The following is a 27,328-nucleotide window of genomic DNA, read 5'->3' as shown; positions in this document are numbered from 1 at the left end:
CTGAACCACAGTCCTTAAGACCCCAGATCAACCGTCTTCTCCTATTTGTAGCCTCCCGCTTTATGCTTTGGTCGACAGGATGTTCCCAGAAGTGGACTTGCCAGGTCACATGGGAATTCTGCCTGTTGTTTTCTGAGGCCCCTCCACACCGTCCTCCATGGTGGGAACATCCCCCACCAGCAGGGCAGGGGCGGGGGTCCCCTTCCCCACACCCTCACAGACGCCTGTGTTTTCCGTTATGTTGAGAGTAGCCGCCCTCACGGGGGTCAGTGGCGCCTCCTTGAGGCTGTGACTTGCATTTCCCTGGTGGTCGGTGACTTCGGGCATCTTTGCTCATGGGCCATTTGGGGGCCTCTTCGGAGAAAGGTCCTTGCCCGTGTTTGAATCGGGTTGTTTGTTTTCTGCTGGGGTCGTAGGCGCCCTGTGTGTCTCCTGACACCAACCCTCATCAGATGTGACGATTTGCCCCTTCATCCTGTAGACTGCATCCTTTGATGCAAAGTTTAAAATTTTGATGTCACTCCTTTTATCACATTTTCACTTATTGCCTGTGCTTTTGGTGTCATATCCAAAAAATCATCGCGCTCGTGGGGTTCCTGACCCACGGAAATGGCTCTCTTCCTTCCTCGTGACTAAGGCCAGTGGCAGGGATTGCTCAACCCAGCAGCCCCAGCCTTCCACACCTGCCCTGCGTGCTCGCCTGACTCACCGGCCGTGACGTCACCTTCACGCCCTCCACCCAGCAACCCCCAGGACCTGCCCTTCTCAGCCTCACCTGTGTCCATGCTCCCCTCCTCCACCCGCAGCAGCTCCTTTTCTCTGGGCCAAGCCCCACTGAGGTCAAATCCACCTTCTGCCCCTCCCGACCCCGCCCAGAGTTGCTGGAGGAACAGGTGGCACCCACCTGCCAAGCCCAGTCGCCGCGTCTCATTGGCCCAACCCCCCCCCAGCCCCCGCCCTCTCGGCTGGTGACTGGCCTCCTGGAACATCCCTGAAGACGGAAGCGGTCAGCAGAGCCTCCGCACATGTCCCCAGCATTCTGCCCCTGCCTGTCGGTGCCCAGGCTGCTGCCTGCCCCTCCCATCACCCCTGATGCCCTGTCTGGTGACAAAGGCCACCCCTGCATGAGTGCCCCCACCCCAGCCCTTACTAGCTCTGCTCCCTTCACAGCCCCAAAGCCTTGAGTGAGCAGGACTCTACCCTTGTCCCACCTCCTCCTCCCACCCCTGACCGTGGTGGTCCCTGGCGGAGTCAGCACAGAGTCCCAGCAGGAGGCCACCCTCAAGGCCCTGGAGCACCCCTCCCACACCCCCAGGGCACCTAGTTTTCCAGATGCTCCTCCCAGATCCAGGCCCCACCTTGCGCACGGCCTGGCCTTCTCCATCTCTCTCCTGGGTGGTCCCTCCTGCCTCCTGGCTTCAGGTGCCCTGGTTCGGTGCCTCTCAAATGTGCTTCTCCAGGCTAAGCCCCCACTAAGCTCAAGACCTTAAACCCTCTGCAGCTTGGCTTTTAGCATCAAGACACCCCAAACCAGAAGCTCCTGCCCCCCACCCGGTGCACTCCCTTACGTCAGTCTGGGATGCGGGTGCTGGCTGTCTTGGCCCCTCGCTCATGTCCACTCTGCACCCACTCCATCCTAGCCGCCCTCTGGTCACTGTCCCTGCCCCAGGGAGAGCAGTGGCCCTGCACTGCCTCCACCCTCGCCCCCTCAGTCTGTTCCCCACACAGCACCCAAAGAAAGCCTTTAAAATTAAGTCCTACCTCATCCTTCCTCTGCTCCAAGCCTTCCAGACTCCTGAAACAAGTCTTTGCAGAGGGCTGGGTGATCTCAAGGGGTCCCCTGTTGCCTCCAGACCTCAGCTTCTTACAGTTCCTATGGCAAGCAGTGACTCCTGCCTCAGGGCCTTTGCACTGGCTGTTTCTTTTCTGCAGTGCCCTGCCTGGCTCTCCCCCAGAACCTGGTGTCTGCTCAAGGCCAGCTTCTCAAGGAAGCTTCCCCGGATGCCCCTGACCCCTCGCAGGCCCATGGCCTCTGCCCCATAGAGTTCCTATTTTGCGTGGTCCACAGGAGGGTCCTGGTGCTGCTGAGACAGAGTCCTGGAGCCCTCCCTGCCCTCCCTCCCGGGCTGTGAGGATGCTGTGCTCTGCGCTTTCAGGGCCTGCAGTGAGGCTGGACCTCCTCAGGGCAGCCACCTGCCCACGACCCAACCCGACCCTCTGCCTGTCCCCAGGGATCAGTGTACTGGGTGGGGACCTGGGTGGGGACGCCCGGAGGGCACCGAGGCCCCTGGGGAGTCTCCTCCAGCCCATGCAAGAGCACCCAGGGAGTCTTCCCTGCCTTCCACCACCTGGGCCACAGGGCCAGGGCTTAGGGGCACCCTGGGAAGGGGCTGAGTCAGGTGCTGGACCCACGGGAAGCCCACCTAGATGGGTCAGAGCTAGCCAGGCACCCCTGAGAGCCTTCTCCCAGCCCCCTTTCCCCAACCCCTTGCTCCTTCTGTGACCCTGAGGCTTTAGCTGTCCCTTGTCCCCCTTCCTTCCTGTCTCACTTTCGTTCACTGTAATGCTTGTGAGAATTAAATGAGTTGTTGCAGGTGTCAATGAGATAGGAAATTTCAATTAAAAAAAAGTTTTTAAAAAATGAGACAGGAGGGAAGGGGGTGCGGAACAGCCATTAAAGGAACGACACAGCAATTAGCGCCAAGATGGCGGAAACGTCAACTCCCAGTAGACCTGGAGGCCCAAGACGAGGGAGATTTGACCTCCACTGGACCTTGAGCTTCATTACACACACTGTAACGTGTTCGCCTGGTGAGTGACCCGAGGCTAACCATGAAAGGTGAAGGAGAGGGGGTGGCCCCCTCCCCAAAGTAGCTGGAATAACCCTCCCACTTGTCAGCACGTGATGACTAACAGCCCTGCACCTGGGGTCGTTCCTGGCTTCCCAGAAGGCCTGCACTCTGCCTGCGGAGTGTGTATCTATTTCTACTTGACCCCAGCCCTTCCCCATTCATCTCTCTAAATAAATCTACTTTTACTCAACTGTGGCTCGCTCTTGAATTCTTTCCTGTGCAAGCCCAAGGACCCTCACTGGGCGGGGTGCATCCCAGGGACTCGTCTGAGACCTGGGACACGGCCATCCTCTCATGCCCTACATTTTTCCTGTATCATCGCTAGTCCATCACTATTCCTGGACAGGTGTCTCTGCTGCACGACGCTTCTGCTGATGGATATCCGGGTCCCTTCCAGCTGGGAAGTTTAATCAGTGACGCTGCTGTGATTATCCGTGTGCAGATCTTTGTGGATGCGTTCTTCTGAGGAGTGAGAGTGCCGGGTCACATGGTAAGTACGCGCTTGACATTATGACAAGACACCAAACCGTTTCCCCAGCAGTTCACCTTGTGTCATGCTGTGTCCCCTCCAGCGCCGTGGGAGTTCCAGTTTCTCCACAACCTCACCAGCACTTGGTATTGCCATTTGAGTGAGAGAAAGGAGACTGTGGTTTTAATTTGCATTTCTCTGATTAACACATATCTCCTGTGAAGTGTATTTCCTGCTTCTGCATTTCTCTGTGAAACTGAGCAGGACCCCATGGGGCAGTTCCAGGTGCAAACCCTTTCCTAATCCCCTGTTTTCTGTTTGCAGGAAGTAGGCGTCATTCAGTCTCCTTGGCCCTCCCGAGTGCCAAAGGGCAGATTTGGCCAATTGCTACACAGGGGGGGAGGGAGTGCAGACGCAAGGGAGGAAGAGCCCAGAAACTACAGTGCAGCTGGGGCAGGTCCCGGCTCCTCCTCAAGGAACATGCAGAAAATTATCTTGTTTTTCTGCAGGAACTAAGGCCCCCACCCAGGTGGAGGATGGCAACTTCTGGCTGAGCACAAGATTCTGGAAACTTCACCTGGTTACCTCACCATCAACCAATCAGAAGAAAGTCACACATCCTGCCTCCCTCACCCCCAATTTTACCTATGAAAACTTCTCCCTAAAAACCATGGGAGAGTTCTGGGCTTCTGAGCACAAGACACCGGTTCTCGCTTGGCTCTGCAGTAAACCTTTCTCTGCTCCAAACGCCAGCGTTTCGGTTTGTCTGGCCTCACTGTTCGTGGGGCACGTGAACTTGCCTTCAGTAACATTTCCTATGACTGATGCTGTACTGCCTGGGACACCGTCTGTTGATGAAAAACTAAGCAGTTGATCTAAGAAAGAAACGGAAAATGTTATTTGAGCCAAACCGAGGATTATAACCTGGGAACAGCCCCTCAGAAAGCCCCGAGAATCATTCTGCCCATTAGAAGTCAAGGCACAATTTTTGAGGTGGAGGGCAGTGTGCTAAATGACACATTGTTGACAGTCTATACAATCCAGGTCTGGCTCCTTACGAGATCAAGAAGGAATTGTGGGGCCAACATCCTTCAAGTCCAAGGACACCATTCTCAGACGTCCGCCTGCGATCAATCCCTCAACAGATAAAGTACATTCTTTCCTGGGCGTGTTTCCCCAACAAACTGGCAGCCTCAGGTCATGCCCAACCTCACAACAGCTCCGGCTGGCTTGTTTCAGCCCACACCTCCACCTTATCAGAGCCATAGACCCTAAACTTCTTACCTCACCTGCAGCCAATCAGAGACGTGTGCACAAGCCGATCAGGCTACCTTGTGATCCGACCTGATAAAAGACCCCAACACCCGGCCCTCGGGGCTCACACGAGCACCTCTCGCCTGTGGCAGCGTGACCTAACACACTCCTCTCTGTTCTCGCCCTTTGCCTTTTGTACCTGCTTTTACCAACCTGCACGCAACACCGACTGCTGAGTTGTGTTCACGACAGGAATGTTATCTTCAAGGAGCTGTCTTGTTGGTGTTGGGACAGTGTTGCTCTTTATGGTTAAGCAGTATTTCTGTTGATGGGGAGCTCGAAGCATAATGCAGATACACAACGCACAAGAGAGGGGAGACAGGAGGCCAAGTGGCAGAGAACACGTCTTTTATGTTTAAATTTTTCTTGTCTTGCCATAAAATGTGAATTTTATTTCGTATTTCTGAACATAGTACTACTCATCTGGGGCAGATTCCCAGAATCAAGGCAAGGACAACTGACCCATCCTGGAGAAAATGAAGCCACCTCACCGCCCCTCCGAGCCCCTCCCCAGGCACCAGGCCCGCCTGAGGTAGCCAGGGCCCGGAGGAGCGGCCAGGCCTGAGGAGAGGATGCGCACCCTGGGCGCCCCCAGCCCCACGAGGGTTGGCAGGGGGCGGCAACCCAAACCCACGAGCACACCCCCAGCGCACTCGCGCCGGCCGCCCCTCGCCGCAGGCGCCCTGACCGCCGGAGCGGCTGCCGGTCAGGGAGCAGGGCCAAGAAAGGCCTTTTTCACCGTCCGCGGGGGCCGTGGCCCAGGGTCTGAGGTGTCCAGGCCCCTCTGGGACTCCGCTCTCCCGAGACCGTTTAACGCCTCAGCCTGAACTCGGTGGGTCCTCGTCGGCCTGTGCTCCAGCTCTCTCCGCACTGGAGGCAGGAGGGAAGCGAGCCGGCGCGTTCGCCGGGGGCAGCACCTCTCAGGGGATCACTGCCCCAGGGGCGCACCAGTGCTGGGGGAGGCGTCACGCCGGGCTCAACGCTCCGAGGGGCTCAACGCCTCGCGCCGGGGGTACACCGATTTCGGGGCGCACCACTGGAAGGGTGCCTTGCTCCAGCGCACTCCCGACTCCAGGGGCCCCGCCCCGCCCCGCCCCGCCCCGCCCCGCCCCGCCCGCCCGCGGGGGCGCAGCCTCGGGGGCGGGGCCTCGCCCGCGCAGCCGCGCACGGCCCTCCCGCGCCGCGCTCCGATTGGCCGCGCCCGGGGGCGGGACCGCGGGGCATTGTGGACTTCCTGCTCCGGCCGCCGCTCGCCATGTCGGAGTCCCCGGTCAAGCGGCAGAGGATGGAGAGCGCGCTGGACCAGCTTAAGCAGTTCACCACCGTGGTGGCCGACACGGGCGACTTCCACGGTGAGACCGCGCGGGGCCCCGCGCTCCGGGAGCGGGCCGGGCGGCAGTGCGGGGGCTTCGTGGCCGCCGCGCGCCGGCCGGCCCGGGGGTGAGGGGAGACCGGGCGAGGGGCGCCGGGGTGCGGGAAAGCGAGTGAGGGGCGCCGGGGGGCGGGGCGGGCCCACCGGCCTTCGGCGTCCCGGGCCGCGAAGCCCCCCCCCGATCCCCCCGGCCTCCGCCCCCCTTCTCCCTAGAGCCCCGTTCCCGGCTCCCCGTCCGCCCTCGGCCCGGGGCGGGGGAGTCTGCCTCGGGACCCAGCAGCCGCGGGGCCTGGCGCCCAGGTTCCCTCCGAGCTGCTGGCAGCCCGCGGGAGCCGGCTGTGAACTGTCAGTGGGTCAGCGGGTCAGGGGACGGTGACCAAATGCTTTGATTTGGGGAGACTCAAGGCCCGCCTTGGAGCTGACTTTCTCGCGGATAGTTGGTGGTTGCACTAGGCAATTTTGTTAAGCGAATGTTCACCGCCGAGCAGGAAAATGAGTTAGTTCTGGGCCCAGAAAGACCAGAAACTGCATATGACACCACTCGCTTTTGAAACCTCCTGTTGCACACACTTTCCAGCCCTACCCAGGGGACAGCTGTGCATGCTGGTGACTGTGGCAGCGTGCAGACCAGTTAGACGTTCACCGCCTGGGGCCCGGGAACTGGATGGGTAAAACCCCATGCGTTGAGGAGAGCAAAGCTTGTCCCAGATTTAGATTTTCCCCGGTTTGAATCACGTTCCTTGGAGAGAACTGGAGAACTAAGCTTTTCTGCCCTCTGCAGCGCTCAGACTAGGTGAACCTCCATTCCATTGGGCTGTGAAGTTTAAGATTTTCAGGAGAATCTTGCAGTTCCCTGTGGATAAGAGCGCTGTGAGGCACACAACACACAGACTTGTTCCTCTGTTTTCTGCTTTCTCATGGTGACTTGAGAAACAGGCTTTAACTCCTCTTTGGTAACAGTAAGTCTTTATCTGGCAGAGCCTAGCAGAGTGAGTAAGCATGTTTGGCTGCTTAAATGTAAAAGATGGAGACAGTGATTGTCTTGAGCCCAGCCTGTGTTTTAAACCATCTGACAGATGTCCTCACCCGGTCAGAATTGGGGGGCCTTGGGAGATTCCAGCTCCTGCTCCCCCAGGAGGCCTCCGTCCTCTTTCAACCCCGCCCTCCGTGGTGCAGGCCTCTGGCAATGACATCAGTAGGATAGAGAGTGCTGGAAAAGTGGCTGCACGTCTTCCTGCGCCTTCTTAGCTTGGAGTATTTTCTGTCTTTCTCAGTTGACAGAGCTCTGGTCTCACCTGGCGGCAGGGGCAGGGTGGCTAGTCCGTCACCTTCTGTCGTGTAGGGCCTGCAAGGCAGGGGGTCCTGGGGAATGCTTGCTACCCCCCTTTATAGAAATATCTAAACTCAAGTACTGACATTTAAAATTTTTAGATTTTATTAAAAATCTAACTTTATTAAAAATACATGCACTGATAATGTATATCCATAAATGTTACATAGTTGTAAACAGGGCATCCAGTTTTATGGTCATTTTATGAACTGAAGGCTCTTACTCTAGGGAAGTCATTGGGCCTCTGACAATATAATCAAGGCAGTGGACGCTATTTTCAGAACAATGCCCTGTCCCCAGCTTTGCATGCTATTTAACAGTCCCTAGACCCTGAAGCCCCTCTGTTGACCCCCGATAGGTTTTGGTTTCAGTTGCAATTTTGTCAGAAGTCAGCTTCATCAAGCATAATTTTATACAATGAAAGGCACCATTTTCGGTGCCTTGCTCTGTGAGTTTCAACACATCTGTGTAAGCTTCTCCGCTCCAGAGCACTTTTTCTTAACGTGTCATTTTGAAATAATTATAGACAGGAAGTTGTAAAATTAGCCCATACAGTCCCATGAATCCTTTGCCTCTCATTCCCCAATGGTGACACTCTGTGTGACCACAGTGTGACATCAGAACCAGGAACTTGGCACCAGCACAATACTGTGAGGAGGCTGCAGGCCTGCCCAGTCTTCAGTTTCCACCTGCACAGCGGAGAGGGCAGTCTGTGGTGGTTTGGTAGCACGGAAGGTCTCGTAGCCACCAGCACTGCTGGGACACAGAGCTTTCCCTCCAGCTCCCAAGAACCCCCCTTATTCATCTCTGTAGTTTTGTCATCAAAAGATACTTTGAAAATACTAACTTGCCAAGTCAACTTACTGAACCAGCTAATCCTGGAAGCTGAGCAGTTTGAACATGAGCTCCGTGCTGCCCTGACTGCTTGGGTGTGAGGCTCCTGATCAGCCCGCTGCTTTCTCAGCAATCCTCACCTGGTTACTAAGGAAGAACTGGTGTGCTCCAAGAGAGAAGAGTTGAGAAGAGAGCAGTCGGGGGAGATGCTGTGTGCACTCTCCCAATGTGTCGGGCGGGCTCCCGCCCCCACCCTACCCCACCCCGCCACAGGCACTGATCCCTGGCTGTAGTCCCCGACATTGCTTGTTGTGCAAGCAGCTGCCCCATGGCCGGTCCTCTGGGACAGGGAGGGAGATGTGCGCTCTGAAGACATTCTTGGCTCTTCTTGTGTTTAGGGTTTGTAGGGGGTTGTCCAGATCTCTTGGTGGAAGCGAGCACCCCACTTAGCTTCCTGCTGTCTGCAATTATTTCCCCAGCCATCGAGGAGTACAAGCCACAGGATGCCACCACGAACCCATCCCTGATCCTGGCCGCCGCGCAGATGCCCGCCTACCAGGAGCTGGTGGAGGAGGCCATCGCCTACGGCAGGAGGCTGGGCGGGTGAGGCCGGGTCGGGAGCTGTTTCAGCTGCCTCCCCCCAACTCTCAGGGGTCTTAGACTCAAGGAAAGGTCTGTTTTCATGCTTACTTCTGTCAGCTTTACCAACACGTTATTCCCACGTAGCCGACCACCTCTGCTGCAGGAGCGTGTAGAGACAGCGCCCTGTTGAGATGCAGAACAGCTGCAGGCCCCCCCAAAATCTCCCTCCCCTTTGTCGTTGGTCCCCCAAGCCTGGCAGCTACGGGCCTGCTTCCTGGCATTTTGTTAACTTTTCTTTATAATTTTGTTTTGTTTTGGGGGGGCAGGTAATTAGGCTTGCTTATTTATTTGTTTGTTTGTTTGTTTGTTTATTTAAATTTAACGGAGGTACCGGGGTTGGAACCCCAGACCTCATGCGTGCTAAGTGTGTGCCCTGCCCCTGAGCTGGATGCCCACCCTGCCTCATTTTGCTATCTTTCAACAGCTTTACTGGAGTGAGACTCACTGTCTAAGCTCACAGTCCGATTGGTTCTGATAAATGTATGCAGTGGTGCAGCCGTGGCCACAGTCTAGTCTCTGAGGACAGGCACCTCCCGGCCGGCCCCCGCTGTCCCCAGCTACCGCAGCCTGGCTCTCCCCTCCACAGGTCTGCCTTTGCTGGTGCCATTTTAAATTTAAATTTAAATTTCCATCAGGCTGATACTGCCCAGCTGGAAGCGGCCTGCAGGGAATAGGGGTAACCCGGCAGGAGCTCATCCTGGGCTGGCCTGCCCTTTCCTGGCCCCATCGTTTGCTGAGGTGCTCCATCACTGCCCCCGCCCACTCACCACCGGGCACACCCAGTTCCTGGAACTGGTGATGAGGTGGTGTCCTTGGTGATTGCCAGGCTGCCCTGCTCCCCTGTCCAGACCCCTAGAGGGCTGTAGCCCCTGACACACAGGCTGGAGAGCTTTCAGTCCATCTTGGAACAGCACTGTGTATATACTCGTCTGCCCAGGCGACTACAGAGATTGGAGGGACTGTCCTTTTCACAGGCCAGAAGGTGGAGGGGTTCAGCTTGGGAAGATGAGAAGGCTGTGGAGATGGTGGTGGTGATGGTGGCACAACAGTGCGAATGCGCTTAATGCCCCAGGACCATTCACTTAAAAATGGTTAAGATGGCAGATTTTATGCTATGTATGTTTTACCACAATTTAAAAAAATTTATTTTAAGAAAAAACATGAAGGGAAAAGGATTTGACAAAGAAATAACAGAATTTGTTATGTAGAATCCTGTGCATTTGAACCTAACAAGTTTCTAAGCTGATTTTTTTGCCTTGAATTTCAGGTCACAGGAGGAACAGATTACAAATGCTATTGATAAGCTTTTTGTGTTGTTTGGAGCCGAAATACTAAAGAAAATTCCTGGCCGCGTATCCACAGAAGTGGATGCGAGGTGAGGAGGTGGGGCCGACACAGGGTCAGGTGGGCTGAGGGGCAGCCACCCTCGGGTCTGAGGTTCCCATGTGGCGTCCAGGTGTCCGGTGGCAGCTGCTTCCTGTCAGGTAGTTCTCCTGCGGCCTGTGCTTGTACATGAACCCGCCACGGAGCAGACTGGATCAGGGTGGGGGGGCGGTGCTTGGCTGCACGGCTCTGGGCTGGCTGGTGGGTGCCCTGAGCTGAGGCCCCTCCCCACAGGCTCTCCTTCGACAAGGATGCCATGGTGGCCCGGGCCCGGCGCCTCATTGAGCTCTACAAGGAGGCCGGGGTCAGCAAGGACCGGATCCTCATAAAGCTGTCATCGACCTGGGAAGGCATTCAGGCTGGGAAGTGAGTGTCCCGGCGAGGAGGGGGCCGGGGTAGTCTCCCCGGGTGGGGCCTCGCAGAGGAGCAGGTGCTGGGAGAGGCCCGCAGTGTCGTCCATAGCAGCCCAGTGTGCTGACGCCTGCAGCATGCAGAAAAAAGTCGTGTCCCACCAGACCACTGGGTGTAGAGGACGGAGAGACAGGTGCGGCCGGGAGCTGCTCTGGGGCCTCGCCGCTGCCTCTGGGTTACTCATTCCACTGACCTGCGGCCACAGATCTGCCGTCTGCCCCCGGACGCGCCTATTCTGGACCCTTCGCAGAAACCGGGGCCTCTGGGTCTGGCTTCCTGTGCTTGGCGTGCGTCAGGGCTGCGTGCATTTTAAGGCCGCTGTCCCCCGTGTGTCTACCCGGCATTTCACGAGTCTGTCCTCCAGCAATCGGCTGATGCTGCTGTGGGCGCGCGTACTCGGGTTCCGGGGCCGAGTCCGCTGGGCGTGCACCTAAGAGTAAGCTTGCCGGGTGCTGTGGTCACTTAGTGTTGGCTGGCGGAGCTGCCCTGTACCACCTGCAGCTGTGTTCTGTCGCCACCTCCCTGTGGCCAAGCGGCAGGGGCACCTCTGAAACTCCGCCAGGACAGGCACTTGGGGCCGGATAGGCCTGAGCAGAGACTCAGCCCACAGCCCACGCCCGCCCCAGAGTGTGGCCGAGGCCCCAGGACGTCACATGGACTGACGGGCTTTCTGCCGGGTTGCTCAGGGAGGTGGGCAGGGGAGGCTGCGGGCTCCAGTGGGACAGAGGGCAGCACAGTGCCATGCTCAGAGATGAGCTGGCGGTCTGCAGCCCTGGTGGCTCTGTGAGGAAGTGAGGGATTGGGGTCTGGCAGGAAGACCCACTGTGCCTCACAGGGGACCTCTGGAATGTGGGTTTGTTGGAGGAAATTCCGGTCACCCACAACCCACTAGCGGGAGAGAAGCCTGGAGAATGTTCCAGATTTGTTCCTAAGGAGAGTGGAATAACCCTGTTCCCGCCTCTCCCGTTACTGAGTTGTGCACATCTTTGGGGTCAGATGGGGCTCGCTGCAGTCTTGGGCGGGAATGCCTGGCGCCGCCCGCAGGCCCGCTGACACTGCCCATTGGTCCACAGGCAGCTGGAGGAGCACCACGGCATCCACTGCAACATGACGCTGCTCTTCTCCTTTGCCCAGGCCGTGGCCTGTGCTGAGGCAGGAGTGACACTCATCTCCCCCTTCGTGGGGCGCATCCTCGACTGGCACGTGGCCAACACGGACAAGAAGTCGTACGAGCCCCTGGAGGACCCCGGTGAGTTGCCCTCAGAGGGGATGGACAAGGGGGGGTGGCCAGAGGTGGAGGGAAGCTGGTGCCTTGGCTCTGAGCCTGGCGGGGGCAGGGAGCTGCCGGTCAGCTCGGTTGTCTCCCCAGGGGTGAAGAGCGTCACCAAGATCTACAACTACTACAAGAAGTTCGGCTACAAGACCATCGTCATGGGTGCCTCCTTCCGCAACACGGGCGAGATCAAGGCGCTGGCAGGCTGCGACTTCCTCACCATCTCGCCCCAGCTGCTGGGGGAGCTGCTCAAGGACACCACCAAGCTGACGCCCATGCTCTCAGCTAAGGCCGGTACGTCCCCCAGTCACCTGAGGGGCGGGATCTCCAGCTGGGGCTGCGCTGGGCCTTGGGGGCTCAGCTCAGCACCCTGTGCATGTCCTCCCCAGCCCAGGCCAGCGACCTGGAGAAGATCCACCTGGACGAGAAGGCCTTCCGCTGGCTGCACAACGAGGACCGCATGGCCGTGGAGAAGCTCTCGGATGGGATCCGCAAGTTTGCTGCAGACGCTGTCAAGCTGGAGCGGATGCTGGCGGTGAGTGCCAGGGTCTGGGGGGGCTCCCTCAGGGGACCCTGCAGAGGCGGGTGAGGAGCAGCCTGGGGTGCGTGGCGGCTCACGTCGTCTGTCTTTAGGAACGGATGTTCAGCGCAGAAAATGGAAAGTAGTGGCACCTGAGGCTGGACCACGGACCCGCGCTGTCTCAGAAGCACCTCCTCAGAACCAGGGGTCCAACTGCACACGCCTAGTAGTGAATCTTGCCTTTTTTACTAATTGGAGTGGGGATGAATCACAGACTTCTGATTTTATGTAAAATTCTGCTCGGTGCATTAAAGCCCTCGTTTTTCCTTCCTGCCTGCAGGGCTTCATTCCCCTCTCCACACCAACCACCCTACCTGGGCTGCCACTGCGGCCCCAACTGGGGTGGGGTTGGGTTACAAGCCCCACGAGGCCCTCAGGAGTGATAGCCCCTCACCTGATCACAAGCCTGCTGCTGGGCAGTGACCTGGAAGCCTTGACACTGAAGGTGGGGATTGGCCTGGAGCCCCCAGCGGCCCCCCAGGCTAGTGGGGTGTGCAGGCAGAGGGTTGGCAGCTACAGGCACCCAGGAGAGGAGCGGCCCCACCCCCTGCTTGAGGGCCTCCTGTCCCCACCTCCCTGGGGCTGAAGCATCAGCCTGGAGGACCCTCCTCACACCCTGGGTTCCTTGTGGGGCAGTGGCGCCACCTTGTGGGGATGGCACAGTGCACTGGCCGACAGCTTCAAAACCTCAAATCCAGAGTGAGGGGTGGGGGAATCATTTGCGGGGCTGGTGACAGGTGGTCCACACAGGAGCCCCACCATCTGCTCCTGAACACAGCAAGGCAGGGACAAGGGTCTGGATGAGGCTGCCCAGGAGCAGGATAGGAGCCACAGGCCAGCACCCCCCAGCCCACCCCACCCCCGGTATGGAGGCAGCCCAGCTGGCCCTCCAGACCCAGTGGTGGAGCCAGGTGTTAGGACCTGTATATTGGACACAGCCCTGCTCCCGCTAAGGGTCAGCAGGGAGCCCCTGTGCCCCCCAATCCCTGCTTCCCTCTGGCAGCCACTCCCCCATCCTGGGAGCCAGAACACGCTTGTCTCCAGCTTCCTGCAGGGTTGTGGGGGCACCAAGCTCACTGAGCCCACCTGCTGGAGGTTGGAGCAGAAGGGCTGGGGGTTGGGGGTTCTGGAGCCACCTCCAGCCGCCCTCCCCAAAAGCAAACGCAGTGCTGGGCAGACAGGGCAGATCTAAGGACCGGCTGATCCAGCTCATCAGGGTGCTGAAGGGGCCTCCTTGGGTTGGGTAGGGGCGGGACATCAAACCACAGGGACCTGCCGAGGGTCCAAGTGGTGGACAGGGCTTCTCACCTCTGCAGGGCCCCTCCCAGCTCTCAGCTGCCTGGCTGAGTTGGGGGCCAAGGCTTCCTACAGCCCCAGCAACCCCAGCCCCCTCCCCCTGAGCAGTCAAGGGGCTGTCCTGGGGGGACAGAGATATCTCAGTCCAGCCTGGCCAGAGGCCTCAGGATACAGCCTACCCACTCAGCGTACAACCTGTGTGGCCAGCAGCACTGAGCTTTAGAGTATGTTTGTTCCCCTGAAAGAAGACATCATGTCCATCAGCCTCTGTTCGCACTCACAAATGACCAATCCACTTTGAATTTTCTGGGTATTTCCTATCTGTCTGGCTTCTTTCACTTAGCAAGGCGTTTTCAAGGTTCGCTCACACATCACAATGCTGTCAGAACTTCACTGTTTTCCGGCCACACAGCATTCCACCTTTACAGAGGTTATTATCCATTAATAAGGATGCTGCTTATGGAAGCTACGACTTCATGTCACCAATCACACCATGGACATTCACACACCATTTTGTGGTGGTGTAGGTTTTTCTTTCTTTGGGTAGACCTCTGGGTCTGTTTTAAACACCTTGGGCATGTGGGGAAACCCCAGGCATCCACACCCACCCATCGGCCACCTCCCAGCTTCAGGGGCTGCCCCCTGCCCCAACCCCAGTGTCCCTGGACCTGGCATACTCAGGACCAAGCCACAGAGGGCGGACTCAGCCACCAGGACACAGGGCTGTGGAGGGCCCCCTGCAGGGCCCACCTGGGTCTTGATCTGGCCCAGCAGAACCCCTTCAAAGATAACCAATGTTGCCCCTGAGGGCACCCCAAAAAACTGTTCAGAGCCGTTACTGTGTGAGGACTGCAGACACAGGACGACTGGACCCCTGGTGAGGATGGCCAGGCCCACTGTGCACAGAGCAGGCCAGCAGGTGTCGGGACCCCCAGAATTGTTCTTCTGGGAGATGCCAGGGAGGAGAACGCATGCAGGGAGCACCTCAGCCTGGTCTGTGGAGCAGGAGGGAAGCAGCCTCGGACCCGGGGGCGCCCTGCTTCCTTCTGAGGGGTTGGAAGCAGCAGAGCCAGTCAGGCTGAGATAACAAGGAGGAGGGTGACAGAGAAAGGTTGGGGACACATGCAGCTCCAGGAGGACCCGCCTAAGGGCCACAGGCCAGGCCCCCCCAGGGAAGCTGGAGAGCGATCGGGCTGCACCAGGAGCCAGCCAGCCAGACCGCCACCTGGCGTACCCAGCAAAGGTCAGTCCAGGGCCTGCGAGGTAAGGACTGTCCGCCACCCCTGCCAACCCACGCCGGCCAGCCACACCCAGGGCTTCCTTCCAAGTGGAACTCGGGCCTCCCTCACTTCCACCAGGCAGAGCAGCTGCAGAACCAGCTCGGCTGTCACCACCTGGAGGCCCCTGGGCAGGACTAGGGTGGTGTATTCACAATCAAAGTGTTCCTCTCAACATCAGAAGGGACACGGTGGCACCGCAGCGTCCACCCCAAGGTCCACCCAGGCCTTACGCGGGGTCGCCCTCACACTGGCAACCATGCACCAGGTAAGGGTCAGCGCCAGTGGGCAGGACCCTCCCCACACAGCCCCCACCAACACCCAAAGCGATGGGGAGACCGCAGACAGGCCCCAGAAATGGGACCCTGGGGCCCTGCCTGTCACTGCCCAGCTAGCCGTCATCCTGGCTTCCAGGAGGGCTCAGCCTCTGTTCCCCTACACGGGTGCAGAACGAGGGTAGGGAGGGGCCAGGACAGCCCCGCAGCCGACTCACTGGGCATCACAGCTTGCTCTCTGTGGAAGACAGAATTCTCAAGGACCATTTGGCGGTCTCGGCGCTCTCCACCTCCTCCCCAAGGAGACGGTGCCGGGGTCGGGGCTGGGCCCGCCCCAGAGCTGACAGCCCTCAGGGAGGGTCCTCAGCCTCCACCCCCAGGGCCAGGTGAGGTGTCGCAGAGGCAGGCCCGGGAGGCCTGAGAGTCCAGCTGCCTCTGGGGACACCCGGGACGCCTGGAGGTGGCAGCACCTGCTGCCAGGCTGCTCCGGCCGCCTCACTTCCTGTAGGACGGACGCCAGGTCAAGGCTTGGGCAGCAGTGCCAGCATGTCACTGCCCACCTGGCCCAGCAAAGGGCTTGCTCACAAGCCAGGAACCCGCCTGCCACCCCAGGCCCAAAACCCTCACCGGCTACCGCAGAGGAAAAGCAGGTTCTGCACGGCCGGGACAGTGGAGCTGGCATTTTGGCCGGTGATGAGGTGGCGGTCCAACACAACGTGCACAGCATCAGGCTCACTGGCTGCAGGAGACCCGCGGACACCGGCCTCAGGCAGTGCCATGTGCTGGGCGTGGCCCCACCCCACTCCCCAGGCCGTGAGCTGCAGGTAGACTCCGGTGGTCAGGGGGTGGGCCAGCCTGCCTGGTCTCAGGTGCTGGCCCTTGAGGTCCACTGGACACGGCTCCAGAAGGCTGGCCCGGCCGGGCTGACCGCAGGCTGCGGCTGCAGCCCCTGCCCATCGCCACCCCTAAGTGCCCACCCCGCTCACCACTGAAGCAGGCGCCCGCGTCCTTCACGAAGTCCTCCACAATGAGGGGCAGGTGCGCAAAGCCGGGGGCCCTGACGAGCTCGTACACGGAGGGCTGTGGGGGAAGGGGCGTTGCCCCAGGTCAGGCAAGTCCCAACCGGGTACAGGGCATGTGAGGGGTCACAGCCGGGATCTCCCCCAGGGGCCGCACAAGCAGACAGGGAGCCCCTGCTCCAGAACCACCGGCTAGGCCAGCCTCGGTCCTCTCCCTGCAGACCCTCCCCCAGGACCCACCCCCAGGACCCTTCCTCTGCTCCCTGTCCAGTCAGGTCCTCCAGCTAGAAAAGGAGTAATACACCCAACAGGCACCTCAGAAGGGCGGGAACGGCCCCTGCTCCTCGCCACTCCCCCACCCCTGTGCTGGAATTCTCCACAGCCCCACCTGAGCAGTGACCAGTGCCCCCACCAGAGGGACCCCCAGCTGGTCCCCGGCCTGTCCTCATGCTTCCAGGCACAGGGGCAGGTCTGTCCATGCCTGTCACCGCCAGGGCCCCTGCAGTGCACTCACCCCCGTGACGCTGTAGCCTTGGAACACCCATGACCTGTCCTCGGTGGTGGCACAGCAGAGTGCGGCGACGCCGTGGCCCACAGCGCAGATAGGCTCTGAAAGCAGGGGTGACACTGGGCCTCAGGCCGCCCAGCCCCCAGCACCCCCACCCCCAACCCTCCCTTTCCACTGCCCAGACACGTCTCAGAACTGGGACTGTTTCGGTGACCTAGAAACAGACAGCGAGGAGTAAGGTGAGTGCTGGGGTCCGCTGGCCAAACTTGGAGCGCTCCCACCCTCTTCCCTCAGCACTGCCTGCACGGCTCCAGGCTCAGATGTGGCCTGAGGATGGATGTCAAACGGCACAACTGTCACGGTGTGGCAGCCCACCTGGGACCCTTCCTCCTTCTCTGAATGCAAAGGAAGCCTCTGTGCTGGGGGAAGGTGCCCAGCCCCAGTCTTGCCCCTCACGGCCACTGGAGGCAATACCCCCTCCCGCTGAGCAGTCACCCTGGCTCAGAGCCTTCCTCTTAGAAGGCAGCCTGGCACCAGAGCGTTCCCACGGCTGAGGTGGCCAGGGACAATTGACGCCTGTCCAGACCCTGCTGGGGACAGGAGGCCCCATTCCCACCAACAAAGGCCGCTGTGTGGAGCCCCTGGCTGTCTGCTGAACCCTAATAAGCACCCACCCCCACCCAACGGACTTGTCCAGCACAGCCCGGCGTCCCCACAGAGCAGACTCTCCCAGCCGCCACTGGCTTGAACCCCAAGCCCCACCAGGAGCAAAGCCAGCATCCTGCCCACCCACCTTGGAGGGGCCAGGGAAGGGGGGGCCATCTGCAGCCACCAGCCCGAGGGAGACAGGCAGAGGGACCATGGGGGCAGCGACCTGATGGGCACAAAGTCAGGGAGAGGGAATGCCCTGCCCACGTGTGTGCACACACAGAGTAAACCTGCCCACTCACTGGTCAGAGGCTCTTCACATCTGCCGTCAGGGCATTTCCAGCACCAAAACCTGAACCCCACACTCCATGGCCACCACTGCCCACACCCCTCATTGGTGTGGCCCACCCCTCCTTCCTGTGGGGAGAGCCCCATTTTTCATCAACCTGTAGAACCACCCCAAGTCCAGCTCCAAGGGCCACCTACTGCTCTCGCCGTGGAAATGCTGCAGGATCCGAGCCAGGGACCCACTGCTGGCCAGGTCAGCCAGGGCCCCAGGACAGCTGGGAATCAGGAGGGCATGGTACCGGGCACCTGGCAGGAGACCACAGGCCAGTCAGTCACAGAGAGAGAGGTCCCCGGCCAGGGTCTGGTCCTGCACGGTGACCAGCCAGGCTCCTCTCTGCTCCTGCTGGCCAGATGTCATCATTTGTCACTTTTCCCCGCATAAGCAAAGGTTCCTGAGGGCCATGAGCCACCTCCATGCCCCCACCTCTCTCCCCGAGGCCAAGCTCAGGAACTCTGGCCACAGGCTACAGGACTGGACACTGCCTTGGCAGGTCACAGAACTTGGTGGCAAGCCCCTGGGTGCTCCAGGAACAGAGCGAGAGAGTGCTCTGGGGCCACGAACCCCGCGGGAGCCCCACACGCACCCCAACGCTCACCGTCGATGGACTCGAGCTTGGCGGGGCTGGCGTAGGCCTTGAGGCGGAAGTCCTGCACCCAGCGGGCGTTGCTCTCATTCACGTCAACAAAGTCCATGGTCTTCCCCTGCGGAGCCCAGAGGCCAAGGGTCAGCACCAGACACCGCACGCTGGTGAGCACAGACCCGAGCAAATGCCGACTAGTCCCTCAGGACAGCCCTGCCCCTCACCAGGCCTCACCGCCCCCACCACCTGCCCCTGGTTCTCCGTCTCCCGCCTATGAAGCAGCAGCAAGTGTCCCATCCACCTCAGAGGTGACACTGGAAGCATCCAGGGTCACCACTATGACCAAGCCCCACACCATCGAGGGTCAAGAAGTCCTCCTGATGGACTGTCTGTGCTACCCTCACTCACGAGTGGAGAGATGCCGAACACACACTATCAAAGATCTCAGAGCCCAGAAAGTGAGGACCAGAACTTGACGGTACCCCTCAGCCCAAGCTGGCTCCTTCCTTGGGTGGTCACAGTGTTTGTTGGCAAGCCCTCAAGGGCTCACACCAGCCTTGGGCTCCCTGCTCCTCCCAGGGAGTGACAGCACTCTCCTGGCCAAGTCCCCAGAGAGGGAGGGACCCTGCTCGACCACTCTAAGAGGGTGGCTGGACTTACCCCAGGGGTGGCCACCTGCAGGTTGAAGGCACCGCTGGCCAGAGTGAAGCAGTGGAGGAAGGACTGGGCCGACACACCTGCAAGGAGAGCGCATCCCCGGTGGGTGCAGGGCGCCACAGCCCCACTCCCGGCCCAGACGGCCCTGAGGAGCAGCCTCTTACCCCACCTCACCCAGGGTCTCCTCTCACATCCCTGGGGTTAGCAACCCTAGCCCACTGGCCCGTCATCCCCTGAGGCGGGCTCTCCCCCCAGCCCGAAGGCAAACCCAAATGTGAGGTTCTCTAACACTCAATTCATCCACTCACTGAACCACCAGGGACTGAGCCCCCACCCCCCACACACATGAGCGGAGCCACCGAGGTGGGGCTACAGCCAGGGTCAGCAGGAAGGTGGGTGTAGCCGGACTCCTCCGCACAGGCCAGCACCTGGCCCTACCCTTGCCAGCGGACACTCCGCTCCTGGATCCTGCCCATCTCCCCATCCCCAGCGCTGTATCCAGTCCTCTTCTGCCCATGCCCAGTCCACAGGGCTCCTGGGAGCTGAGGCCCCACCAGAGACGCCTACTTCTAAAGGGACTTGATCTGCGTTCTTCTACAGTTATTTTAACCGAGAGACCCGGTCCCTAAGCCTCGCTTTCATCTTTATTCACAATTACCAACTAATACACATTCATCATAAAGAGTCATATGTTGCACAGTCTCCCCATTTCTGCCCTCCCCGCCCCCGAACCCTCTCACCAGCACCCGCTTCACCCCAGGGTCCCCTGAAGGGTCTCTGGAGGGCCCACTCGTCCAGCCCACAGAGCTTAGTGGCCTTTTCAGAGCTGTGCCCCGACCGGATGTCCTCAGCATCCCTTCCCCACGGCACAGCCAGGCCAATGCTACCTCTCCTCGCCCTTTACCCTGCTCCAAAACCCCCAGCCTACCTCTTTAGAACTGAACCCCACTCTCAGAGGCTCACTCTCGAACTCTCCACGCAGGGAGTGGGCGTTCCTCAGGTCCTCCATCCCTCATTCTGGGCCCACCGCTCGGGGCCCTGGGGCTCAGCACACTGACCCCATGACCCGCAGTCCCCTCTGCCTCGCCCACTTGGGCAGCTACAGAAGTCAAGAGGGAGACAGGCCCCAGAGGCGGACCCTAGGTCCCAGCCCTGTCTCTCCACCTCCCCGCGGTTCGACCGCGGGCTCATCACTTCCCTCGGAGCCAGAGGAGGCACAGAGAGGCTCCGGTAAGCGCTCGTGACAGTACCAGGCGCCCTCATCTGTTCACCCTTCCGGGCTGGCCCTGAGCACCCCGAGGACCCGACCGAGAAACAGTGCGAGCGACGCGGGCCCCCGAGCTCTCCCGGCGCCTCTGCCACGGCAGGGCGAGGGCTGCTCTACCCTCGCCGTCTCCCGGCCCGCCGGACAGTCCCTTCTCCAGCCCTCCTCGCCGGGCCGCGCGCCAGGCCGGCCCCGCCTGCCCAGAACACCCGCCGCCCGGCGCACCGCCCCGGCCGCCCCGCGTGCCTGAGGGCAGCGGCCCGGCGCACTGACCTGGCCCCGTCTCCACAGAAGCCGAGCCCAGGCGGAAGCGCTCGCGGCGGGCGGCCCCCGGCCCCGGCGCCCGCCCCGCCCGCCCTCCCCTCCGCGAGCCTCACCTTCCGCGGCGCCGCTGGCCACGAGGAGGCAGGCGGGCCGGCTCGGGAGCCGCTCGGATGCCATGGTCTCTGGGGCAGCCGGCGAGGCCTGCGCGTGCGCGGAGTGTGCGTGCGTGCGTGCGCGCGCGCGCGCGCGGCCAGGGGACGCGGTCACGTGCCGCGGCAGCCTGGGGGCGGGGCCTGCGCTGCGCCGGACGCCCGAGCCGCCCCTCCGGCCCCGCCCCGCCCTGCCTTTCTTTCCCGCGTGAGTCAGGGTTCGAGTCCGCCCGGCTTCGCTGCGTCCCCATGCCCCTCCCCCCACACTCTGCCCTTGCCCCGGCGCATCTGCACAGGGGCCTGAGGTTAGCCGCAGGACCTCAGGGGAGGCCCCGAGGGTCTTCCTGGGCCACAATCCTCAGCAGCCCTGAGCAGACCCCTGGCCCGACTCCTACTCGCGGCTGGGAACATACTTTCTTCCCCTTCGCTCGTCCCTTACTCTGGCCAGGAAACAGCTGGGGCGGAAGTGTGAATCAGGAGAGAAAACCATGCCCCGTGGACGGGTGTCTCTTTTCACGGATGAGGGTCCGCCCTCCCCATGAATCAAGGTCCCTTCCTGTGAATGAAGGTCCCCTGCCTGTGCATTTAGGTTGCCTACACCGCGGATGGGTAGAAGTTCCTCCCCGTGGATTTGGGCATTTAATATTCCGTCGCTGAGAGCCACCTGTGTCTCCCTCCATGCTGACACTGGGGCCACAAGATGGAATGCCAGAGGCAAAGTGCTCTGCTAGTGGGGCTTGTGTCCTGGGTGTAGGGCTGGACCTTGGATCCAGAAGGTGACAGCACTGTTCGTCAGCTGGTGAGAAGAGCAATCGGGGTGGGCCAGGGGGACAGGGAAAGGAGGGTCTCGCAAGGGTGGGAGAGGCTGGGAGCTACACGGAAATGGTGGGGGCATGTCTGAAGGGGTAAAGGCTTGAAAGAAGAGCGGGCCGAGCCACATGGCTCCAGGCAGGGGAGTGGGCCTGTGCTGGTGGGTCCCTGTGAGGGTGAGGGTGGGAGCCCAGAGGGCAAGAAGTGGTCCAAGGAGGTGGAGGTGGAGTGGATGATTGTAAGGGCACAGAAGTATCCAGGGTCTCTGGGGTTCAGCTGAGTCTCTGGAAGAATGCTGGTGTCACTTCCTGCGATGGGGATGCCTCAGGGGTGCTGAGTTCAGAGGAAAAATCAAGATGCCACTGGGCAGAGCTGCATTTGAAGGAGTTTTTCTACAGGAGAGCAAGGGGGCAGTCAGGTGGGGGTATACATGTGGGTCTTTAGGGACTGGCTGGAGAGAAGGGAGGCCTGTGGAGGAGCTTGGGCACAGGCTGGTGGTTAGGAGGGCTGGCGCTGCCCCTTGGCCCCACAGGTCACCCTCTAGTCCCTGCTCCAATGTAGAGGGGCAGCTGCTGCAGAAATCCTTGTCATGGGTGGAAACTGCCAAAGTGGGCGAGTCTAGGCCAAGGTGCTCCTCCTGGGCACCCCCTCCCTACACAACCATTAGCTCTGCCCTCTGCCCACCCTGTCCCCTGCTTCCAGGGGCCCTGACCACCAGCAGCACAGTCAGGAGCACCCGCTCCTCACCCACAGGCAGTGCCTGAGTTGGGTGTGGGTGGGATTTGGATGGAGACCTGCACAGGAGAGCTTTCTAGGTCCATGAGTGTCAGACCCAAGCATTGGAGGGGCCAGGCTGAGTTGGGGCCATGGGGTCCCCCTGCTGGTCCAGCCCCACCTGCACCACGCCAGGGCATCCGAGCCAGCCACCGGTGCTGGACAGAAGGTAGGGAAGAGCCCGGTGTCCAAGAGCCTCCTTGCCTCCACCCAGCGCGCAGGGACATCTGACGCCCAGTCATTTCTGTCTCTAAGGAAGAGGAGGGAGGAGGAAGCCGGGGCCATGACACTGCAGCGAGGCTAGTGTGTGGCAGGCAGGATGCTCCAGGTGCACACCCGGGGTCCAGGCTGGGGGGCTGACCTCCAAGTCCAGGATCTCGGGTCCAGGTCTCCCACGTACACATGACCCCAAGCCCAGTCCAGGGCAGCCTGTGAGGCACAGGTCCCACGTGGCATTTGGAGCTGGGGTAGGCAGACTGCACAGGGCCTCACGACCAGAATCCTCGTTCTGGGCTTGCCAGTGACCAGCCTCTCAATGTCTGCCCCTGTGTGCTGTGGTGAGGACACAGACAGGAGGACTCCCAAGGACCTGTCCTGGTGATTAGGATGCCCACAGGGATTGTATTCTTCCTGAGTGAGTTCCCATTCTGGGGGTCAGCCCCCTGCCCCTCATACCCTCATCCCAGCGGATGAGGAGGGGCATATCACTGAGGCCTGGCCGTAACCTGGGCCAGGTGTCAGGGCACACCTGGGCATGGCGGTGGCTGCTATGACAGGCAGATCCTCCTCCCAGGGCAGAGTGCAGGAGGGCCTGGGGACCAGATGGGTGTGCAGCTGGCAGTCTAGGCCCAGGTGACTGTCTCCTGGGCAGAATCTAGACATGAGGGGAAGAGGCTCCCCTTCCCTGTTGTGCTGAGCCTCCCTCGAGAGCCCTGGCCCAGGGTCACGCCCGAGGTGTGGGCTTACCCAGCTTCCCTGGGCATCGTCTACCTGCTCTTCAGGTGCCTCATCCTCCAATAGTGAGTGTCCGCGTGGGGCCGGTGAAGGTGGGGGGCCACGGGGGCTCTCTTGCTGGGGGTTGTGACGCTCTTGAACCTGGGCTTCTGCATTTGTTTAGGACCCCGAGGCACAAGATACATGGAGATCACTGGTCCTGTTGTCCTGCACTGATGTTTCATTCCTACCTCTGCTTACGCTTGACGCCAAGGATGGGTGAGTGGGCGAGTGTCCTGCGGGACTTTCTGCCCTGTGGGGCTGGCCGTTGCCTCAGGTCACCCCTGCTTCCTCCCCTGGCAACTTTCTGGAGCATGTCTGAGCCTTTCCCTAGGAGCCTTTGCCCTTGCTATTCCTCCCTCTGAAATGCTGGAGCTCCTTGCTGCCTGCCAAACTCCTAACCGTCCCTCAAAACCCAGGGGCCCAAGGCACTGTCTACCCTGTACTTTCTTTGGGAAAACACCCCCCCACAGGATTGCACTGAGTGTCCTTTGTTAGTTCAGCCTGACTGCCGGATGGGCCTCACATACAGGGGCTTGGGACTGGGGTTCTCCAGGGTGAGAGTGTCATAGGAAGCCCAGTTACCCAGGCTGCCAGCAGATGCGTCCCTCTTCCCATCAGGGCACAGGCTCCTCAGCTCCTGGTTTGCTTTTGGCCAAGGCTGGGCTGGGTGGGGTCCCGAGACCTAGACCCCAAGCACCTGTGAGTTATGCAGACCCTGCACCAGAAAGCAGAGGGTGGCAGGTGACAACCCAGAAAGCATGGGGCTGCTGAGGCCATTGCGGCCAGCTGGAGTGCTGGGCCCTTCTGCCCGGTGAGGGAGGGGGCATCAGCAGTCCTGTTGGGAGGGTAGAGCAGCCGGTACCACTGCCCACAGGCTGCTGGGGCCTGGCCAGAAGATGTCAGACAGGTGGGCAGGCAATGGTGCTTTGTGGCCTGGAGTGGGGTGATATGATATGGAGACAGGCTCTGTCCCAGGCTGGCCCAGCCCAATGTCCATCAGGACAGGAGCAGCGGATGCCCGGGAGGACCCAGAGGAGGGTCGGAACGGGGTTCCCCCCAAACACACCTCCGGGGACCACTGGGCTGGAGAGGGGCTGACTTCCACCCAGGCTTTGCTCCCACGTGCCAGGGGTGGGTCACAGGAGGTCACCTCAGCGCTCTCTGCAGCACCATGGGCGTAAGCCTCTCTCCTGCCGGGGCAGGTCCCCAGTGCTGGAGAGCAGGAGCTGGCAGTGCACCTCGCTCCGTTCAACCCTCCGATAGCCGGCACCAGCTCTGCGGGTCAGACACTAGACAGGAGGTCCAGGCACGCTGGGACCAGTCGCTGGGACACAGAGAGCCTCTGCCTGCCTGGGCCTGGGGCCTCCTTGAGGCCTGGGAGCTGCGGGCCCAGGACAGGGGGCACTGAAGGCCTGACTCAGCAGCCACGGAGAGGGAGGGTCTGGAGCAGTGAGTCACCGGCCACCTCCGCCCTCCCCAGGCCTTAGTCACTCTGCCCTGATGGAGGAAGAGAGGCTCTGGAAGCCCCTACCTGGCTGTGCCCCTGTCTGGGGAGGGCGGGTCCTGAGGCACTGGCCAGCCCTCCCCACCCCCGCACCAAGAATGCATTTCAGGGTAGGGGTCCCCAAAGGGGAGTTAGGCACTCTTAGGGGAAGAAGGGTGCTAGGGAGGAAAGCCAGCTGGGCCCCTCTGCATCCCTGTAAGGTGATCCCACGTGAGCGCAACACAGCCCGGCAGCATCCTCAGTGCCCAGCCATGGGCACGCCTGCCCCTGGGGCTGCTGCCGCCCATCCGAGGTCCCCGTTTTTCAGATGTCCTTGTAAGTCTGAGGGGAATTTACGGTGTGTACTTTTTGGACACTGAATACTTTTTATATCTGGTATTTTTTTTTTTGGACATTGAAAATAGTTCTGTCACAAAAGTATATTTAAGCCAACCTTGGGCGTCCCTGAGAGTGTTTTTGTTTTTTCCACTTTGGAGGCCCCCCTGCGTTACTCAAGCCTGGGGATGCTATGAACCAGAGGCTGAGAGTCAGAACTCACACGGGGTCCCAGGGACCTCGGCTAACCAGTCTGACTGAGCCTTCCCCGTGGAGGGGACGCTGGTGACTCGAACTCATAAGAGATGGAGAAACGGGAGCTCATTGCAATGTGATATCACAAAACTGCAGTGTGGCCTTGTGTCAGGTGCAGGCGGGCCCAGGACAGGCCCTGGCTGTGGAGGAGGAACCGCAGGGGACAGCATCACTGTGGGGTCAGGGGGACCATCCATTTCTCGAGGCTGGGCTATCGCTTCTGCTAGTGGGAAGGAGACAACATGAATTCTGCAGCTTCCTCCACAGAAAACCTAAAGTCCAGGTGGATTAAAGGCCTAAATTCGAGTAAATTGCAAGAATGTCAGACTAGCACGAGAAGACTATCCTTGAAACCAAGACCCCAGAAGCTTGGTGGTAAAGGGAGCAGCTGAGGTTTTGGAACTTCTGGACTCAGGAAACAGAGTGAGAGGCAAGGCAGCCAGCAAATGAAGACACGTGCAGGTCGGCAAAGGCTTGGAATACAAAACACAGACAGGCATCCTCCGGTAAATGAGGAGAAGGCATCCCATCAATAGAAAAATGGACAAATGGCACCACCAGGAAAAATCACAAGAGGCAAGCCCCAGATGGCCGGGAACCTGGCAAGCAGTAGCAGTCGGACCAGTGCAAAGGGAAACCACCAGGAGTGGCCAGCTTGCCCCGTTCGGCCTGCAGAGCCTTGGGTGCTTCGCCGCTCCTGGTCACTGGGCGAGGGCAGCGCTGCTCTCATGGCCAGCCCGTGGCACAAGACCGAGCGGCAGAGTGTAGGACGCACACCCGGCGTGGCCCAGCCATCCACCTTCGGGTGTGTCCCAGAGAGGGTGGGTGCAGGGTCCCAGGTGTATGCACACCCGTGTTCACGGCAGCGTTACAACAGCCAACAGGTGGAGCCAGCCCAGTGTCCGTCAGTGGATGGGTGGATCCACAAAACGTGGTCCATCCACACAGTGGGATGCGATTCAGCCTTCAAGGGAGGGAAATCCTGACACGGCTACAACATGGATGAACCCTGGCGACGTGATGCTCAGTGAAATAAGCCAGACAGAAGGACACGTGCTGTCTTGATTCTATTCGTACGAGGTCCCTAGAGGAGTCAGACTCATAGAGGCGGGAAGCGGACAGTAGGGACCAGGGGAGGAGAAGGGGGCGGGGAGTGGGTGTTCATGGAGACAGAGTGTCAGTTTGGGGAGCTGAGTAGTTTCCAGAGATGGGTGGCGTGATGTTAACACAACAACATGAATGTTCTTAATGCCAACCATCTGTGCACCTGAGGGGCTGAGATAAAATGGTATGTTGTACGTGATGCACATTTTACCACAATAAAACAAAAAAAAGGTGTGCCTGCAGGATGCCCAGAGACACGGGGTAGGGGGCAGCGGGGAGGCCAAGGACTTCTGTGACAGCTTTGTCTGAGGCTGCAAACGTCCTGAAACAGCCTCCGCATGCTTTAATGGAGAATCGAATCGCGGAGTAAGACGAAGCAGCATCCTGGGTGGGGCGTCGCAGCGTTGGGAGGGCCTCTCGGGGATGACCACAGAGCCCATTTCAGTCACCTCTGCCCCTCCCCAAGTCCCCGCAAGTGCCAGGAGAGTTTTGTTTCCTTTTAAGCTACGAGCCACAGAGCAGAGAGAACGGGAGGGGGCACTGGGTGGCAGGAGGCTGGAGGTGGGGGCAGCCCCTCCCCTTCGGTGGCTGGGCTCAGGGGCAGGAGGCTTGGGTGCGGAGGAGGGGCGGGCTCAGGGCAAGGGCGTCAGGTCTGTTTGGGGTGTATTCACCCCAGGGAAGCTCTCCGGACTTGTCTGGGCCTGAAGTGGGCGTGTAGGGACGGGATGTGCCCCTCGGGGAGGTACTGGGAAAAGAAGGGAAAGAGGTGCCACATGGCCCCCCACCCCCCCAGCTTGAGGAAGCCCAAGGGGAGTGGCCCAGGG

At 60.3% G+C, this 27,328-nt stretch overlaps 2 protein-coding genes across 5 annotated transcripts; one reads left to right on the top strand and one right to left on the bottom strand.

The window, feature by feature from the left end:
- Window positions 1–5,844: 5,844 nt before the first annotated feature.
- On the top strand, window positions 5,845–12,733 carry TALDO1 (transaldolase 1). Its single transcript, XM_072970600.1, has 8 exons — window positions 5,845–5,987; window positions 8,651–8,774; window positions 10,081–10,188; window positions 10,431–10,562; window positions 11,681–11,856; window positions 11,977–12,174; window positions 12,270–12,415; window positions 12,514–12,733. Exons 1-8 carry the CDS (start codon window positions 5,891–5,893, stop codon window positions 12,544–12,546), a joined length of 1,014 nt encoding a protein of 337 aa, XP_072826701.1. The 5' UTR covers window positions 5,845–5,890; the 3' UTR covers window positions 12,547–12,733.
- GATD1 (glutamine amidotransferase class 1 domain containing 1) lies at window positions 12,729–20,815 on the bottom strand. 4 transcript variants are annotated; one of them, XM_072970602.1, is made up of 8 exons: window positions 20,711–20,815; window positions 19,073–19,149; window positions 18,428–18,533; window positions 17,970–18,077; window positions 16,842–16,936; window positions 16,295–16,388; window positions 15,936–16,047; window positions 12,729–15,810 (listed from the first exon to the last, which is right to left on the bottom strand). In XM_072970602.1, the coding sequence occupies exons 1-8, from the start codon at window positions 20,772–20,774 to the stop codon at window positions 15,804–15,806; spliced, it is 663 nt and encodes a 220-aa protein (XP_072826703.1). In that variant the 5' UTR covers window positions 20,775–20,815; the 3' UTR covers window positions 12,729–15,803. The 4 variants fall into 4 exon arrangements, with proteins under 4 accessions (XP_072826703.1, XP_072826702.1, XP_072826705.1 ...); XM_072970601.1 differs by having other exon boundaries at window positions 12,729–15,546; XM_072970604.1 differs by lacking the exon at window positions 20,711–20,815 and adding an exon at window positions 20,607–20,674 and having other exon boundaries at window positions 12,729–15,546.
- Window positions 20,816–27,328: the final 6,513 nt, after the last annotated feature.

This window comes from Vicugna pacos, chromosome 10 (assembly GCF_048564905.1).
Source record: "Vicugna pacos chromosome 10, VicPac4, whole genome shotgun sequence".
NCBI classification, from domain to species: domain Eukaryota; kingdom Metazoa; phylum Chordata; class Mammalia; order Artiodactyla; family Camelidae; genus Vicugna; species Vicugna pacos.
This window is presented reverse-complemented; position numbering and strand designations above follow the sequence as displayed.